At 44.8% G+C, this 18,453-nt stretch overlaps 1 protein-coding gene across 1 annotated transcript in view; it reads right to left on the reverse strand.

Annotated features, from left to right (window-relative positions):
- LOC146204610 (uncharacterized) overlaps positions 1-14,298 on the reverse strand; it is a 60,121-nt gene extending 45,823 nt beyond the window's left edge. Inside the window, exons 1-4 of the mRNA XM_084589297.1 lie at positions 14,142-14,298; positions 13,754-13,946; positions 13,258-13,326; positions 8,280-8,431 (exon numbers count right to left, since the gene is read on the reverse strand). Coding sequence (XP_084445423.1) covers positions 8,280-8,431; positions 13,258-13,326; positions 13,754-13,930 — 398 coding nt within the window. The 5' untranslated portion in view covers positions 13,931-13,946; positions 14,142-14,298. The remainder of the gene's footprint in view (positions 1-8,279; positions 8,432-13,257; positions 13,327-13,753; positions 13,947-14,141) is intronic.
- Between the last annotated feature and the right edge of the window lie 4,155 nt (positions 14,299-18,453).

Below are 18,453 nucleotides of genomic sequence, written 5' to 3' on the forward strand. Positions count from 1 at the left end.
GGTAGGCAGCCATTGGCCGTGCTGGCGTCATCGCCGGTGTAATTCGAAAGATCAGTGCATCGGAACCTATAACTGTGCAGCCCACTGACTGTGACCGTGCCTTATGCTGAAGAAAACATGCCTTACTCTATATCACTTTCGCATGGTAACATCTTCATCAAGCATTTCTGCATGAGAGACGACCACTCTGTCAATCGTTCATTTTGGATTGTAAAACGTTTATTGCCAACAGTCTGAAGGGCATATAGGCCCTTCGCCTAAACGACGGCCAGAAGGTCTTAGCTCCTGGCGGCGTCTTCGGCCAGTTGGACAACTTTTGTTTGAGTCTCTGGATCGGAGCTGAGTAGGAGAGCCTCCCATTGTTTAAGTGACTTTATTTTTTTGTCCCTCCAGGGGGGCAAAAGGGCATTTCCAGAGAATATGGTTGAGATCCGCTTTGGCCTTACATTGCTTACACTCGTTTGAATATTGTCCTGGATAATAACGACTACACATAACCGGGTTCGGAAACGTATAAGTTTGGAGACGGCGCCAAGAGGTGGCCTGACTCTTTGTCAATGATTTATCAGCGGCGGGGTACTTCGTTCGATTAAGCCTATAATGTTGTGTGATCTCTCTGTAACACACAAGACGATCCCTGGCTGCGAAGCCCTCGGTATGGCCACTACTGGCTCGGAAAGCAAGACCTCGAGCCAGTTCGTGAGCTGCTTCATTTCCAGCCAGGGATGCGTGTGCAGGTGTCCAGACTATGCGAATTTTGCGGTCGTCCCTTGCAGTCCGCAGGATCCCGTTCGTCAGAGGGGAGACCCTCCCCTTGGCAAAGTTCATCACTGCTACCTTTGAGTCACTGACTATCGTTGACGCATCCGTGCCCACTATTGCAAGTGCGATGGCGGCTTCTTCTGCAATTTCGGGACTGCCCGTCGTGATCGAGGCGCCGGCTCGGAGATATATCTCGGCGCTAGCTACCGCTATCACCATTCTCCCCTTCCCGCAATTAGCTGCGTCCACGTAGGCCACGTCTTCTATCGGATAGTCTTTGAAACATTTGCCGAGGACTTCAGCCCGTTTCTCTCTGCGATACTTGTGGTGGACGGGATGCATGTTTTTCGGTAGTGGTGGGATCATCAGCCTATCGCGCACGCTCTTAAGCATGCCCACTTTCAAACCTCGCTGACTCTCGTAATTTATTCCTAGTTTCGCTAGGATTTTCCTGCCTGTAACGCTTCCCGACAGCCTTTCGTACTGCGAGATTGTCACGCCTTCCACAATTTCATTCAGTGTGTTGTAAGACCTAGTTCTAAAAGTTTTGCGGTGAGGGTCCGAATTGGTAAACCCAGCGCCTGCTTGACACTTCTGCGAATGATCCCTTCCAGCTTGGACTTCTCCGCTGCCTTCAGATTAAGGAAAGGAGCTACGTAAGCAATCTTACTTATTACAAAGGCTTGAACTAATCTGATTAGATTCGTTTCTTTCATGCCATAGCGCCTATTTGCGATTCTGCGGATGAGCCGCATAGTCTGTTGATCGCATATCTCCAACTTTTTTATTGTTTCTCCATTGAAACCGTTGTTTTGAATGTACAGCCCTAAGACTCTAATCCTGTCCACCGTCGGGATATCGAGTCCCTGAGCCTTAAAGAGATATCCGCGGGGGATCTGACCGTGATTTCCTCTTTGGTTGGTAAAAAAGCATTTCCGATTTTTGCGGGGAGCACCTAAGTCCCCTATCATTTACGTACTTTTCAACTTCTCCTATGGCCATTTGGAGAGTCTCCTCTATTTGACCGTCAGTTCCTTTGCCAATCCACATAGTAATGTCATCCGCATACATGCAATGACTGAGACCTTCAATCGCTGCTAGTTTGCTAGGAAGCCCGATCATGGCCACGTTGAATAGAAGCGGGGACAGTATAGATCCCTGCGGGGTCCCCTTGCTACCTAGCTCTATGTAGTCTGATTTACATTCCCCGAAGTTAATTTGGGCCACTCTGTCGGAAAGGAAATTTTTAACATAGTTGTAGGTTTTCGGGCCTACTCCCAGGAGGCTGAGATTATCCAGGATCACCTTGTGCGTGACGTTATCGAAAGCCTTCGCCAGGTCAAGACCCAGGATGACCTTCGTGTCCCGCGTTTGTGAGTCCAGAATTTCATGTTTTAGTTGCAGCATCACGTCCTGCATTGAGAGATGAGACTTGAATCCCACCATGGAGATAGGATAAAGATGGTGGTCTTCCATGTAGTTGTTGAGACGTGTCTGCACTACATGCTCCATCAATTTCCCTGCACAGGAGGTTAGGGATATAGGCCTTAGATTCTCGATCGACAGAGGTTTCCCCGGTTTAGGAACAACTACCACCTTAGCCGACTTCCACTGCTTAGGAATCTCACCCGCCTCCCAACATTTCTGCATGTAGGCAGTGAGTGCTGTTATAGAGTTGTCGTCGAGATTTCTGAGCAATTTGTTGCTTACCCCATCCGGCCCGGGCGCTGAATTAGTATTTAATCTAGCAAGCTCTGCTCGCACTTCGGATTCAGTAATGGGTTCGTCCAAGCGATCGTTGGGTATCCCACAGTAACCATGCAGAGGCACCTTCTCGGTGTCCCCTATGTACTTAGATCGAATCTCATCGAGCAGCTCTTGCTCTGTGCCCTCATGTTTATGCTGGATCTTTTGGAGGTTTTGCCTCTGGGCCGTTTTACATCCGTCAGGGTCTAGGAGGTATCTGAGTAAACTCCATGTGCGGACCAGACTTGTATTCCCGTCCATTTTGTCGCATAGCGATTCCCAGTTCTGCCTAGAAATATTGAGCGCATATTCCTCTATCTCTTTGTAGTGCCTTGCTATCCTTCTGCGAAGGTTACGATTCCACTTTTGACTTTTAAGTCGCTTTTCCATACTGGTTCAAAAAAAAAAAAAGACGTGTCCTTTGATATTGCAACCTGTATTGCAGATCACACTCCACCGTGTATCCTCTGTGAGTCACACGAGCATTTCAAAATGGCTGTCGCTATCGGTGGAAGGAGCTTCCCAATTCCGATTTCTATCGAGTTTTTTATTCATTTTTTTTTTTGTAATATGCGCCACGCGCTAGGCACTAAATCTTTGCGAGTAGAATCAAAGACCTGTATATTATTCATAGAAGTATAAAACGGCAATATATCGAACGACACTGTCATCGCCCCTTTAAAAGGGGGATGTGGAGATTGAATTGTAAAAATCATAAAAAGTTCATTTTAGAAAACTTGGCTTTTAGGCATCTACATTATTCATTCTCTCTTGTACTGAAATATTTCACCCAAAAACAAATTCTAAGCACTCCAAATAAATATACAGTACAACCTCGTTAATTCGAAGTCATCGGGACCGCGAGAAATCTTCGAATTAAGCGGGTTTTCGAATTAACCGAACACACCAAGAAATAAGACTTAGGCAAAAAAATTCGTTGCAGGAACGTGTTACCTTTATTCGGCATATTTTGAATTACTACTGAAAGTAATCAGAGATGCTGGTTTGCCGCGTCCGGTAGTTTGCGGCTCCTAAGGTCATGCTCTCGAGTTGGTCAAATAGACGAAACATCTTTGAACTTCCACCGCGGCACTCAACAAAACTGCGGATAACGTTCAGCGATCCGATAACTTCACCAAGAGCAGGTGCTCGGGGAGGCTCGTCGGTGTCGTCGTCGCTATCGTCGCTGTCATCGCGCATGTTCGTACCAGCAGTGATCTCACTCTCCAAGTCAGAGTAGCCAGTCTGCTCTTCGCTCTCAATATTGATATACTCGGCGAAGCCGACTGCGTTGACTCACCCTCTGCGCAGAGCGCATTGATGCGGTCGCAATACTCCGCTCTCACCACAGACGGTGAGAAAGGTTAAATTATTGCGTTCTTTAAAACGGCAAAACCGTCCATTGCTGCACTTAAATTCCTCATGCCCAAGTTGTACAGCTAGGTTGTTGGCCTTCTCCCGCAGTAGCGTTCCATTGACGGGAAGGTGGGCAGCGTTTGCTTTCTGCAGCCAGCGAAGCAGAGCAGCTTCCACATCTTGATACGTGGGAGCCCGCACTTGTGACCGCTTCGAAGAATAGGTCTTGCCGTAAGCCTCTATTATTTTTTACTTGTTGCTCAATATTGTGGACAACGTCGAAAGGGGCACGCCATGCCTTTTGGCCAACTCGGTCTTCGAACAAGCGCTCTTGCCTGCTTCCTGGATCAAGCAGAACTTCTGCTGCAGCGTTAAAGTCTTGTACTTTGGCATTTCTGCACTGCTACGGTTACAAAGCTAGCACTTCTGCACAGTCCCGTCCAAAAAAACGGCACAGTAGCCGACCCCTAACCACAGCGCACAACACAAAGAAATGGCGCAGGCGAGACCGGCGCGGCGGTGGTGGTGGCGTACTTGCAGCGTCGGAGGCACGGGGGAAGAGTGGGCGAAGCACACCAAGGGATGGAGTGGGGGCGAGGTCACGTGATAAAAACCGGTATGCCCGCCGTGTTGCAGTGAAGCACGTCTTCTCCTCTGCAGGCGCGTGTTTCGGTGGTGCGCGAGGCGCACTGTGGACCGATTTTTGTGCAGAGAGTGCTCCGTCTGGGGCGCTTCGCCTATAAATCATCACCATTACTATGTGGCTTTGCCTCGCGGCTCCGTAGGGCCGTCGTTTCGCCGAGTTTGCGGCGAAACATGGATCAGGCATTGCTGCATAGCAGTCCAAATTTTCGAATTAACCGGGCTGGCGCAGGCCGCCTGTTCGAATTATCCGGCCAAATTTACATTGGAAAATACGGGACCGCAGAAAACCTTCGAATTATCCAGGATTTCGAATTAACCGAGTTCGAATTATTGAGGTATTACTGTACAGACAACATAATGTACATAGGCAATGCATGCTAGTTTAGAACTTTAAGGCTTGTTTTCTCATTAGGCATATCCTCTTGCTCGAGGAAAGCATAGCCCTGCATGGGATGCACAGATTTGAATGCAGTTTGTTGTGTTGTAATTGACATATGTTAAGACAGTCTCAGATTTACCATCTAGGCTCTAATTATTTTTATTAATCAGTAATTAGGCCATGATGCATTCTAAACATTAGAAGGTGCATGCTACATCTTTTAAGAAAATAGCAGGAAAATAAAAAAATAAAATTATGAACGTCTCGATTTAGACCACACCTGTTATATATTAAAACCATTTACAGACCCATAGCCAATTTTGTAGTTGTGCTAGGCTTTCCATGAGCAAGCAAAATGTGAAAAACATGGAAACTATGATAAAGAAAATTCTAGGGTGCACTTTGGACCGCTAAAGTGCAATGAGGCGAAAGCCTATGTTTTAAACGCCGCTGATTCCTGCTTTACTGCACCTGCTTCTGTATGCGGAGTGGTGTGGCGTTCAAGTAAGTGCCAAATGAAAGGCGCAGTATGTGTGCCCGGACTGGATGCACGACGGGGCAAGCTTCGCATGTGTGAATCGCCTGGTGATGTCATCAGTCATGACTGGATGTGATGTCATGATGGCATCAGTTCTGGTTATTTTATGTGACCGATATGACGTCATCCAGTCATGGCTAATGACATCCCCGGGTGATGACGTCACAATCTCACGGTATCCCGAGGAATCTCGCGAAAGAGTGGGACACTTCTCGCGGACGGACATGCTGGCGAGTCATGAGCCATTAAAGGCCTTCACTTAAAAAAAAAAAAAACTATTGAAGATATCAAAGTGAAACTATCTGATTGCTCGATGCTACTTTAAGTTAGTGTACTAAATTGCATTGCTCCAAGTTGAAAAATAAGGAAGTTTACTCTGATCCCCTCATTTCCCCTTATTTCACACACAAAACATTATTTGGAACATCCAATTAATGTACACTTCAGAAATAAGTAGCATAAGCAGTGGCAAGACTAGCACAAATAAAGTTGCTGGTTGACTGTACCCATGTGATGAAAGCAATGACATTTACCAGCGTGGCTGGGTATGAAAGTTATTTCTTAAAACGGCAGTGCTGATATTAAAGTTATTAAAGCTTTCAATGGCATATACAGTCGAACCCGGATATATTGAACTCGAAAAGGATCGCAAAATAGTTCGATATATCGATAATTCGGTATACAGAAATTGGCTTGTGACGGCACTTACAATGCGAAAAAACGATACTGTATTTGTCGCGTAATCAACCCACTGGCATAATGAACCCACCCTCCACTTTTGCACCCGAGAATTTTGAAAAGAAAAAAAAAAGTGTTAAGGCCAGCTCGCTCACATGCAAGCGATTGAGCGATCTCAGCGACGAGCGAGCGGCAGCGACAGAGTAATGAAAGATTTCAACCTTGTTGGAACTGCGTCCCTCTCGCCGCTCGAGCCACCGTGGCAGCTCAAAACAAGGTTTCTGTGTCGCGGCAGAAATCGCGAGCGTTTTCGCTTGCATGCGTCACTTCTTGTTTGCATGCGTTTTCGCGCGTCACTCCGTTTGGGTCCTCTCATCCGCAGCTCATTTCTTGGCATCGTGCCAAGATGCTGCGCAGCAATAAGCAGCAATAACGTCGCAGCGTGTTTATCTTTTGATAGCTCCTGCTGCGGCGGGGAGCGAACTTGGCAGACCTCCCGTGATGGCTTGATTGCACAAGCCTGGTTCGATTTATCACACCGCGCTTGGGGCAGGCGTCATGATCGCAGCAGCTGACCACGTGCTTTCGTTGATTCATACATACAACATATAACGACTCCAGCAAAAAAACACGTTGCTTCTTAACATTCGCAGCCGCCATATTTTACGCTACTACACGCCTACAGCACAACGATAAGAATAAGTGACTCTCGAAAACAAAAAAAAAAAAAAAAAGAGAAGAAGAAGAGAGAGAGAGGGAGATCTGCTGCTTCTTAACGTCGGCAGGTGCCATAGCCACGTCAGCCGCCGCGCGAGAGGGTTCGCAACACACGCTGGAGAGAGAGAGAGTAAACTTTTAATTGGTTAACGAAATTGTGGGGATTGTGGGGAAAGCGTCCGACGTCTGTCTGAAAATGGACTGAGCTGGCTTGGCGCATGCATAGCGCGTGCTGAAGGAGAGAGATAGCTCGACAAAAGAATGGGCACACCCACACACATGGCTTGCAAACGTCATGTGCTGGCGTGTGGAAAACGATAACGTGGCTTGAAAATGTCACGTGGCAAACGGCCAAGGGTGATGCGATTGTCTTTGGGGAAGGCACACTTTCCAGTGCATGGTGTGGAGTTCGATATATCGAACAACCGGTGAAATTGAGTTCGATATATGACGCGGCTTTCCTATATTTTTACATGGGATTTTCAAGGGGATATTCCGTGAGTTCGATATAACAAAAATTCGATATATCCGGGTTCGATATAACCGGGTTCAACTGTATAATGGGGCTGCATCTCTCCTTCGGTAGTGGAAAACTCACTTCAGATGGCTAAACATCGCACCAATATAAAATACAAAAATTAATATTTTCACTCCACTACCCAACCTGCCACTACACGGTTTGAGTTTCATTTTCACATAATGCATAAATTTTTATAAATTATCACTGACAATAAGTCTGTTAAACTTCATTGTTTTCCATAACGAGCAGCCACAGAACTAGAAATCATGTCATATAGCTTGCATGTGTCCAGGATAAGATAATTCATTATGTCCAGTTGAAGATTTAATCATTCATGGCATTGTACTTAGTACACTGTGACATCACAGCACGCTCAAACATTGCCAATGACCACAAAGCTCACAAGCCTCCAAAGCACCAAAACGTGGACATAAAAAATTTGCGCAAGTGCTGGCGCAAGTACTTGCTTTGGAATTTGGTCAAACACCAGAGCCTGTCTCAGTTGCTGCTGAAGCAGACTAGGCTGAAACACAACTTGCAAAGTGCTTGAAACCCAAGGCTTGAAACCAAAGTGCTTGAAACCCAAACAGAAATGTAGCCAATGAACTGTGTTTTTCAAAGAAGGTTTTTAACATTTTCCGTGACTTAAATACACCCGCTGCTAACGCCTTATTACAACACTGACATGACTCCGTGATCACACACAAACTAATCACTCCATTCTCTGAAATCAAGGAATGACTTATCAAGAGTGAGGCTACTGGACATCCCCAGTCACACATTCACTTGCAGACATGAAAAGTTTAAATAGTAATTTCTCAACATGAGACTTCAAAAGCAGCATCAAATAGGAATAAAAATAGGTATTTGCAATCTATGACACTTGCCAGAGAGAAAATGCTCACTCCAACTAAGAAAAGCAGCAACAAACAGCATACCTGATGTACATGAACCCTAGTGCACGTATGTAGGGGGAGTCACAGTGGTTCATAAGGCCAACCAGTTGCTTGCGTGTTAGCTTCAAAGTGAAAAGCTTGTACAGGATGCAGAATGCAGTGGACACAATGCCGCCTGCTCCGACTCCACGTACCTGCGTATCAAATACAATTTTTACAGGCTTAAAATAAAACCTACCCGGGGCAAACAACAATTGCAGGCATCATGCCCACTTGAAGTCCCTGCATGCATGTGCCAAGCAATGGTTTAGCAAAACTGCCCTTCATCCCTCCATTGCAACTGCAATGCACAGCAGAAGTGCATGGAGTAGTGTATGGTCCCATTCTGGTCTCCAGTGCTGCATCTCATTTCTGTCCAAGGGTGGGTAGTGCTACCATGGTGAAGAAGCTTTTACCATGCAAAGAAGCTGACTGATAAGGGTATTGGGAGCAAAAAACATATTTTCAACATAAACTTGCTAATAACAAACTGCCAAGCACTATGATGCACCAATGAAAGCTCTTATGTATAGGCACAATCAACTTTGATTATGAAGGAGCTACAGAGTAAACCTGATAGGTTTTGGTTTGCGGGTGAGGCTAGCACAAAAGACCTGCAGTTGAACATATGTGGCACATATTAAAATTAGAAGGTGCAGAGATGCCAGCAACTGCCTGTAGAGTAGTGGGAATCGCCATCCATAATAACAGCGTACTTGACAACAGAAACGAGTAGAGAAGAGGACACAACAGTGCTGATAAGTCCTCTCCTCTACTTGTTTCTGTTATCAAGTGTGCTGTTATTAAATGTACGAAACCAACTCTCCCAACATATTGTTTTGGGAATAGCCATTTGGGGCAAGCTTTGTAGCACGCAAAAGGGAAATTTGGAGCGGCTTCCTTACATGTTGCAGAAGCAGTGGATGCTGAGAAATAAAAAAAAAGACAGATTTTTCATTCTTCAACACAAAGGTAACTCTAGAAACTCTCTGATGAAAGCAAGAACCCTTATAGACAAAAATTCACGCTGCACTTACACACTTATCCTACACCCACTACAACGGCTAAAGAGCAATGGTATTGAATGCAGAAGCAACAGCATTTCTATACAGGTAAATTGTAGAAGCCCTTGTGCAGTGGGGTTTATGTAAATAAAAGGGATACCACGTGGTTAATACATCTGTCACACACGCACTTTGAAAACCTTTGAACCAACAGTCTGTTAAGCGGCCCACAGAACACTGTTCCATGGGCAGCTTGAATGGCTATCAAGTCAATAAGCAGTATGGACAGCAAAGCAGTATGGAATTCTACTGAAATAATTTTGAAAGTATTCGAGCAGCGACACAGTGCCCTTTCAGGTGCAGAATGCTCGCAGCAACACATTGAGAAATGAAATCAGACCAATAATCAGCAAAAAAATCAAAAGGGGCACAACACTGGATTTAGACATTGAAGATTCCATAGCAGTTTTGTTAGAAATGAAACATTTTGCCAAATTTTTTTTTATCAGTCTATGCACCTGTTTGCATACATGAACATGAATGTACGCCTTGTTGACAAAAGATTTAGTGGGCTGTGGTCTCCGCTTCATCCAAAGAATTCCAAACACTGTGGTACCATCTAGTGACAAACGCTAAGAGCACATCAGAGACAATGCGAAAAGAGGGGTGGGTCTTATTGAAGGGTGCATAGCAGAGTGCGCAAAATATAATACAAGATGAATACCCCTGAAAGAAAAAAGAACACCGTGCACTTCAGAAAATCGACTATTTTCTTGAGGATTGGCCATCAAGGTGTACTGCAGTGACAATGACATTTCGCTGCAAGAGGTCACTTCAGTTTGTTTTATGTGATTTTCAGTGCCAAAATGAAATGACAAATTCTAATTTCTTAGATACTGCAGTGCTTGATATATACTATATATGAGGCAAGGTCTTTTCATTTCTACCCATACCTCATGACATATTTTAGCCAATGTTCTGTCTCTAAGAAATTTTAAAATAAAAAGCTTATTATTTTAAAACAAGTAGGCCAGGCCACAAGCCTGTTTCTAGTGGTACAAAAACAAATCGCAGAAGCTTCTTCAAAAGTGCACTGGTACTGCACTAATATAGCTTGTCAAAAACAAAACTAATTTCAAGAAAGATCAATATTACCATAGCAAACAAACAATCCATTTTTAACCATTTCAAGTTAAACGTGTGGGCTGAGTGACTGCATATTTGCAAACTTATCGATGGCAATGATGATGCCACACGTTGGCAATTGGTGATATCTTCCACCAGCAATTGAGTTCACCATGTAGTACTGGCACAACTCCTTTAAATTTGATCAGAAATGAAAAACTTTAAGGCAATAGCTATTTGCAAGTGCCTGAGTGAGAAGGGTATGAGGTTAATCTGATGACCTCCATTACAGTGTGCCATAGCCTAAGTGCGGCTTATTACATAAAGGCATAAAAATTCATTGGCCATTCCTCTTCGCAGCATTTACTCCACGGCATATTTGGATCACATGAGCACACCAGGTATGTACATATATTAGTGAGGATGCCCACTCCTGAGCCAAACCATTATATCTTCATATATCTTCATTGGACAACTGGTGAATGCAGACGTTTTTCCTTTTAAGGGGGGGACACTACACAAAATAGTGAACATTTAACCGCATGCTTGATTTCACCGAAACTTGAAAGGTGAGTTTACAGCACCGCTCGGACCACCGCTGTCAATTTTCATTAGTCTAAAATAAGTGTGAAGAGCGTTTTACAACCTATAAGGCAGAGATGACTATACTTCCCTAGGAAAACTATCGTTAAGTAACATAATTTTCCAATTTCTTTTTTTGTTATGCAGCTTCATGAATGTCTAGAGCACACAACTGTGAAATCATTTTACTTTGTTTTGCTATATTTCAAAGAGAATTCAGTTCAGTTCAGTCGCGCCCGACTCTTCGTGACCCTATGGACCATATCATGCCACGCTTTCCGGTCTCTATCTTCCTAACATCACATAACTTAATCTGCAGCGCCTCGAGGATGCTACCATGCAAAGAATGGCACTGGTTTCTTAATAACCATCATTTTTTAAAACTTGCTTTTTAGTAAGAAAAAAAAAAATTAGACTCTTCACAAAAGCTTCCTCCAAAAAGACCACTACAGTACAAATACTATCAAGCAATGGCAGAAGGATAATTTTACTAAGCTGGCAGCTGACTGAACAAAGAGAAATTGAGGAATATGAACTCAAAGATTGAAAATCGCCCCCTTTACTTCCCAAGCTCCAATGCTAAAGGAAACAGCCAGCAGCATATGTTAGTCCTTATTCTTCATCTATTCGCTGCTAAGCAGCAGCTGCTTCAAGTTGCCGCTCTTTTTTTGATCACATTTGAAATATGGAATTCTCTTGCTCGCACAACACATAATTTGTTGTTCTCCTCTATGATCCTGCCAATGTGTGCACCAAAGCAATGTCCAGCTTGTCTAAGACTCTTTTCAGTCCCTTTGGGCCCTTCATTGAAGTGTCGACATCAGCCGCTCTCTTTAGTGAAGCGGCATTGTCTACCGTAGCCGCGGCACAACAAACTTCACAGCTGGAATTCTTTCAAAAAATATGTATGCTTGAATCAACCAGAAAAGCAATGTGACTAGATTCAGCGTCGGATGTGAACAAATGTAGTCCGACAAAGCGAGCCCTCACATGGTGCAAAAATATTGCCGACGAACAGCACAGCATTCCATTATCCCCCGTCTTATCTCCGACCACCCTAATCCATCTCTCGCCTTATTTGTGCTCCACGAGAACACCCTATACCGACGTAATATGCGACCAGATGGCACAGACCTTTTGATCGTCGTTCCCCCAACACCTGCGTTCCACCATCCTTGAACAGCTTCATGATGCTCCCACGGCTGGCCACCTGGGTGTATCTCGCACATATGACAGCCTGCGCCGGCGTTTCTACTGGCCGGGGCTCTACCGCTCTGTCCAGCAGTACATTGCCGCATGTGAAGTGTGTCAACGTCGGAAGAAGCTCACAATTTTGCCTTCAGGTCATTTGCAGCCAATCCCCATACCGACTGACCCGTTTTCCAGTGTAGGCGTTGACCTTCTTGGCCCCTTCCCAGTTTCCGCCTCGGGGAACAAATGGATCGCCGTCGCCACCGATTATGCTACTCGATTATGCTACATCTTCCCCGTCACAATATGTTTGGAACCTCATGTGCTGCGTTGCACCAATCGCGTTTTCAGTTTTGGTCTGCTAGCCAATAAGGGCTTGCCGTTCTTTGTTTTTCCAGCCTGTCCTTCAATTTTCCGTACATCTGCACGCGTGCTTGTAGGAAAGTTTCCTCCGGCAAGGGTACATGTTGCACGCTAGGACACCCCACATGTGTGCTTTCAAAATAGTGCTTGCAGGCTGCTTCCCTGGGCCCAAAAAAGCTTGCAGGCACTGCTGACCTGTTTGTAGAACACTCCCGTGAATAAAATTTTGCCGAGTGTTTTTTTTTATCAGTCCAAAAATCGACAAAAATAATAAAAAAATGGACTTCTTATTTAAAACTGCAGTTTCTTTACATTCTGTCTCCCCTTACAAGCAAACTGTGCTGTCAATACCACTACCATTTGCGACGGAAAAAGGGCTTTTGCCAACCTACAGATGCAAAAGTCAAGATGCCACTTTCCAGCGCCATGTGCACTAGATATGGGCTGAAACTTTAAGAATAAATAAATTTTGATACTGCAATCATGCACAACTCAATAAGCAGCAGAATGTCAAGAAAAGAACAAAGCTGCACCGCTAAAGATTGTACTATTGGTCATATTCGGTCTGTGACAAAATAATCAAACCTATATAGGTCAAGGCTAGTCTTGAAAAATCATTATGGGGCTGTGACAATAATGCTGTTCAACAGGACTGAAAGACAGCGGGAAGACTATGCAACAAGACAGCAGGAAGGCTATAACACAACGGCTCTTACCCCTCCGCACATCCCTGTCTGGCCTGATGTCTTTCGGCTTCCTTTTTCCCATGGCTCCAGATGCTGCACCTGAGCAAGAGTTGCATTGTATACAGCGATTAAAAGTAGTACAAACTGGCAATCACAACTTCTCCCAACTAAAATTTCTCTAAAACTCCTAGAAACACCATGGTCGTTCTGCAATTTCGCACGAACAATTGCGGGCTAACAGCAGGACAACTGACCCATATAGACATCAATCAGACTTCGCATAGGGAATCAAAATTCATGGCAACCCCAAGGCTAACGCCTGGCATCAGATAAACACAAAATGCCCAGTTAACTTAGGAGTAAGCCTAATGCAACTACAGTTGTTCACGATTCAACAAGAACAAATGTAGCTGCATGACAGCAGGAAAAAAAGAAAAAGAGGGCCGTAAAGGAGCCATTCACGTTACTTAGCACAAGTTGCAGGAATGAGAACAGATATGAGACAGAGAGAGACTATCAAACTTACGTTGTAATATATTTCGTCCACTACTTCATGATATGTCTTCAGTTTGTAGAGGTTTACTTTGAAGTACGGCGAAGACAGTATGTTCGTGAGAATCAGGTTATTCAGGTTCATCGTTTTCTCGTTGCCCCATAACGGAAGTACGTTGTTCTTTTTTTCGGCAGGACCACCGGGCGCCATGCTTAGCGAGCTCAACCTGTAGATGCAACAGGAACAAAGACCGATTTTATAAGAAAAAATTTCTCCATTCCGCGATTGCATCTAAAACGCTCTTCAGCGCCAAACATTTAGGGCTAGCAGGTACAGAAACAAACAGGGCACAGAATAATCGGCACACTTCGTGGATCGCTACCTGTTCTGATTAAAAAAAAAAAAAAGGATAATTACGCACCCCACGGGCCGCTATCAAACAAATCCGTTCGTTCACAACACCGCGATCGCACAAACTAACTACTTTACGCAGACCACTTCCAACAAAACAAGCCCGAGGAACGCTACGACCCGAGTCGGGTCGGATGTTGACACTAGTATAGTGTTCTAGAATTGGGAAGTGTGCCGTCTTCGGCGCGCTGCAATGGGAGCGACGTGGTCGCCGGAGCGATGAAAAGCGTAGGTGGCGCTGTCAGCCGTAGGAGCGCATCACAAGCGCGCGCGCAGCAGAGGAAAGGCTAGGGGCGTCTGCTTCTACGGTTCGTTTCCTGCGTGAATTTTGTTGCATCGCTTTGCTTCTCTGGCTGTTGTACTATGGCGCGTTGTTGAGCGAAGAATGCTCTTTTCCTTTCGTTCTTTCTTCTTGCTCATTGCGCGCTCTTTCTGCTGCCTTCCCTATTCGAACCCTTCCCTTCTCAAAATACACTGTCTCCGCTCGGCGAGAGAATCACACTCGCCCGCTGCTGTCCGCAGTCACTGCTCTGTCTTTTTCCCGCGCTTTTTAGACTGTGCGGAGTTTGCTGAGCTTGTGCGGTGATGTACTTCGAATAGTAATACGAAGAGGATGACGGAAAGAAGACGGAGCAAACGAGATGGTATGTGCTTCGTACCAAATTGCGATAGTGGATACCACTCATGTAAAGAACCGCGATCTTTATTTCGCGTTCCCGTGGAGTCTGCTCGTCGCGAAGCGTGGTCACGGAACATAAAAGGAGGGGACAGAGTCCTTGATGAAACTTGCGTCGTGTGTGAGCGTCACTTTTAGCCACGATTTATTGAGAGGACATTAATTGAAGACAACCGTCAATGGAGAGGTCATTGAAAACCCTCGTGATCGACCAGAACTGACAAAGGATGCCGTACCTACCATCTTTCCTGGAGCACCGAAATATTTTTCCAAATCGCTTCCGAAAAAGAGAAAAGAGGGAAATATTTGATCAGCCGCTTCCTGTGCCGAAACGACGACGAGAAGAGGGAAATAATAAAAACGGCGCGTCGGAAATGCACGTGGATGAAGAAGACACGAGTACTGAGGCTCTTGAAGTGCGCTTCTTAACGCTGTCATTTTTTTGTTAAAATTCCCAAGAACTGGTCAGAAGTTTCGTTGCCAAATTGTGAAGATATAATCCTGTACGCTGAGTGCGAAGAAGACGCAACAGATCGTGACAGCAGGCTAGCGCGATAAAAAGGTGTCGAGACTTCAAGTGCAAGGGGACGGAAAGTCAGCTGCCGCTGAGGTGAGATTGCAAGGCAGAAAGTGGAAGCAGGAGGAAGTTGGATCACGAGAAGATGCGGAAAATTTAACAGCGACGTAAGCAAGCTGACTTTGTACAGGCGCAGGCCTAGAACCTTTACCTTCCGATGCCCGTCGTACAACGGAACATTTTTTTTCCAAGAAGTGCTCACTCATAGTGAAAGGAAGCGATGCCGCATGCATTCACTGTAAATACCAGCGGAAACTCATCCTTAATCAGCTCTCCAGAAGAAGGTCTCGAAAAGTGGTTACGGCAAAAACCACTAACGCACGGCGCACTCTACGAAGAATAAAGACGTTAAGTAAAACAAAGATGAGCCTGAGCCGCATGAAGGCCATGAATGAACACATCTCCGAAGAAATTTTTTCACAAAAAATTAACGGCCTTCCAGAAAAGCAGCAAACTGCCGTACGCGCCTGTTTCGAAGCAGCGCGCCGAAAATCGAAAAAAGGGAGGAGGTACGAAGATGAATGGATCCTCGAATGCATATTGATGCGTATGCGTAGTCCGAAACTGTACGAACATTTGAGGCAGCATGACATTTTGGCTTTGTCAGGACGCACTTGCTTAAAGAAGGCAATGCAGCATAGAAGACTTCAGTCTAGCTCGCATAAACCGGTGCATCCAATATTAAAAATTTACATGATCATAGAAATACGTTAGACATTCGTCATTGAACCTCCCGCTAGTGTTCGAGAACTAAAGCACCCAATACGTTCAGGAAATATATCTTGCCGTTGCTTGTCAGTTCGTCGGCAATCTGTATCTTACATTGCCTGTATTTGTATTGCCGTTCCCTGACGACGGCCGCTTATTTTATAGGGAACTAGTTGTTTTGTTCATGAACATAACCGTTTTAATACAAGCGTGTGGGAGCGACACAATTTATTGCGTCTTCGGAGTCCGATTGAACTAGCGGTGACGGTTCACCCAGCTGTCTGCTCCGCGCTCACTGCGCTCCTCCTGCACACAGCGCCCTCTCTCCTGTCATCGCTGAAACGACCAGCTCGCCGGCGGCAGACGGCACACTTCTCAATTCTAGAACACTATAACACTAGGATACGTATACCTCCTTTCCTGCCTTTCCAACCTTTCCAACATTTCCAGGCGCAATGTTGCTGCTTCCGCAAAACTTTCGGCTGAAGCGAAAGCAGCACTGGCAGCACCGTGACCACGGTGAACGTGACGACCAACGTTCACATAACTCTTAACCTGAAGGTCTCGTTCCATCATACTCTTTCAAGTTTAGAGCAAGAAAAATAAATACGCGCGAGGTTCTGCGGGAAGAATAACAGAAGCAAGCAAGTGGCGGTGATAACGTTTCAAATTACGAACAAATGTTACGAATCTACCAATGACCAACGCGAGAAAAGAATGCATATCATTCTACCGACTACTTGAGAACATGGAACAGTTATTTTAAATCAATATTCGCACGCGTCGGCAATTCTGTATTAGCAGAAGGAAGAAGCAGAAACACTTCAGCAACGCTTTACTACGAAACCGAAAGTATTGTTATATTCCTACTATCATTATTATGTTATAGTATAATATTATACACTATAATATCGTAAAACAAGAAATAGAAACACTTGCATACTGCACAGTGAATAAGATGTTTACTGCACATTAATTACACACGCGCATGCGTACTGCACGCAGGTGTGTAAGGAGGGTGTTTACCATGGTGCATGGAGGAAGGATTTGTGCGTGGCAAGTGACAACGAAGAGCGATTGCCGTGGCTAGCATAAAAGTAAACTTATTTGAGCTAGCATATGAAGCATGAAGAATGAAGGCTGAAACTCCGGGCCCCCCTGAGACGCTAATTCGGGGTACCGCCTTACCGCACCGAAGTTGTGGTACAGCTTGTGTGGTTAATTGCTGTTCGGAAGACGTGCGTGACAATTTTCAATCGAATTCCGAAGAGTGCGCTTTTAGAGGCTAGTTGTTTTCCCTGTTCGACTAAATGTCTGAGGTCAAATTTAAATCATATTTTCTGTTGTCGGCAAAAAAAAAAAAGTTCGAACATACAATTTGGAAAGTATGCAAGGTCTAGTGATGATGTAGGAGAGCTCGGACTGCGGCGTATGCACCTTCATTTCCCGTCGCGGGCTGATGCATTCATGCATCCACATTGGCTTTGCTTGCCTTTCGGCTTCCTTGATGTTCTTCAGAATCCCAATTGCTACCTTTCCTTTCCTGCCCCCTGTGCATACCTTGCCATATCCACTAGGATGTTTGTGTGTTCTCAAGTTATACTAGCATCAGATCGCAAGGGAGTATTTGACAATGTCAAGCACAGGACCTACAGATCATATGAACTGTGGTTAAAGGATGTATCGAAATAGTAAAGACTTCCTGGTCGAACACGGAGCTAGTCAGCTTTAACACAGGCAAGATCAAAGCAGAACCCATAAACGCGGGCCACCCCACAGTTATAAATCCAATGCTATTTCACACAGCCACAGCAACTCGTGATGCCAGGAGGCATCACATATGTTCTCTATGCAGATGACATTGTAATATGGATGCACAGTGGCAGTGGAGGAGGAATGAAGAATGGACAAATCTGGAGCTTCAAATTTTTCCATAAATAAAAAAAAATGGCCTGGACAGTATAGACAAAAAGTTTCAGTGGCAACACTTTATTGAGTCGTGCCAGAATGTACGGCTGAATATTGAAAATGTTAAGGACAATTAAGCACTAGGTTTTATATTTATTTTTATAACTTCAAACAACATAATGTAACTCTGTTTTAGTCCATAATATTTCTGAGGTACTGAGGATTCGTGAGAGGGATCTTAATAAAAATCGAAGCTGACGTTTTCTTTGAACTGGAATCAAAGTTGCCCAATTTTTGCTGTTTTCAAATTTCGGGCGAATCTGGTGCCTTGTGGGAACACACCTAGCAACCTAGAATTCTAAATTTTGTGTGAAATTAAGAATGTAACCCACATAGTAAAGAGCAATAGCTTTAGTGCAAACACCTTAAGTATTCATGCCAGTATGTAAGGCT

The sequence above is a fragment of the Amblyomma maculatum genome, chromosome 1 (genome assembly GCF_055883805.1).
Source record: "Amblyomma maculatum isolate TAMU_Amacu chromosome 1, ASM5588380v1, whole genome shotgun sequence".
Lineage (NCBI taxonomy): Eukaryota > Metazoa > Arthropoda > Arachnida > Ixodida > Ixodidae > Amblyomma > Amblyomma maculatum.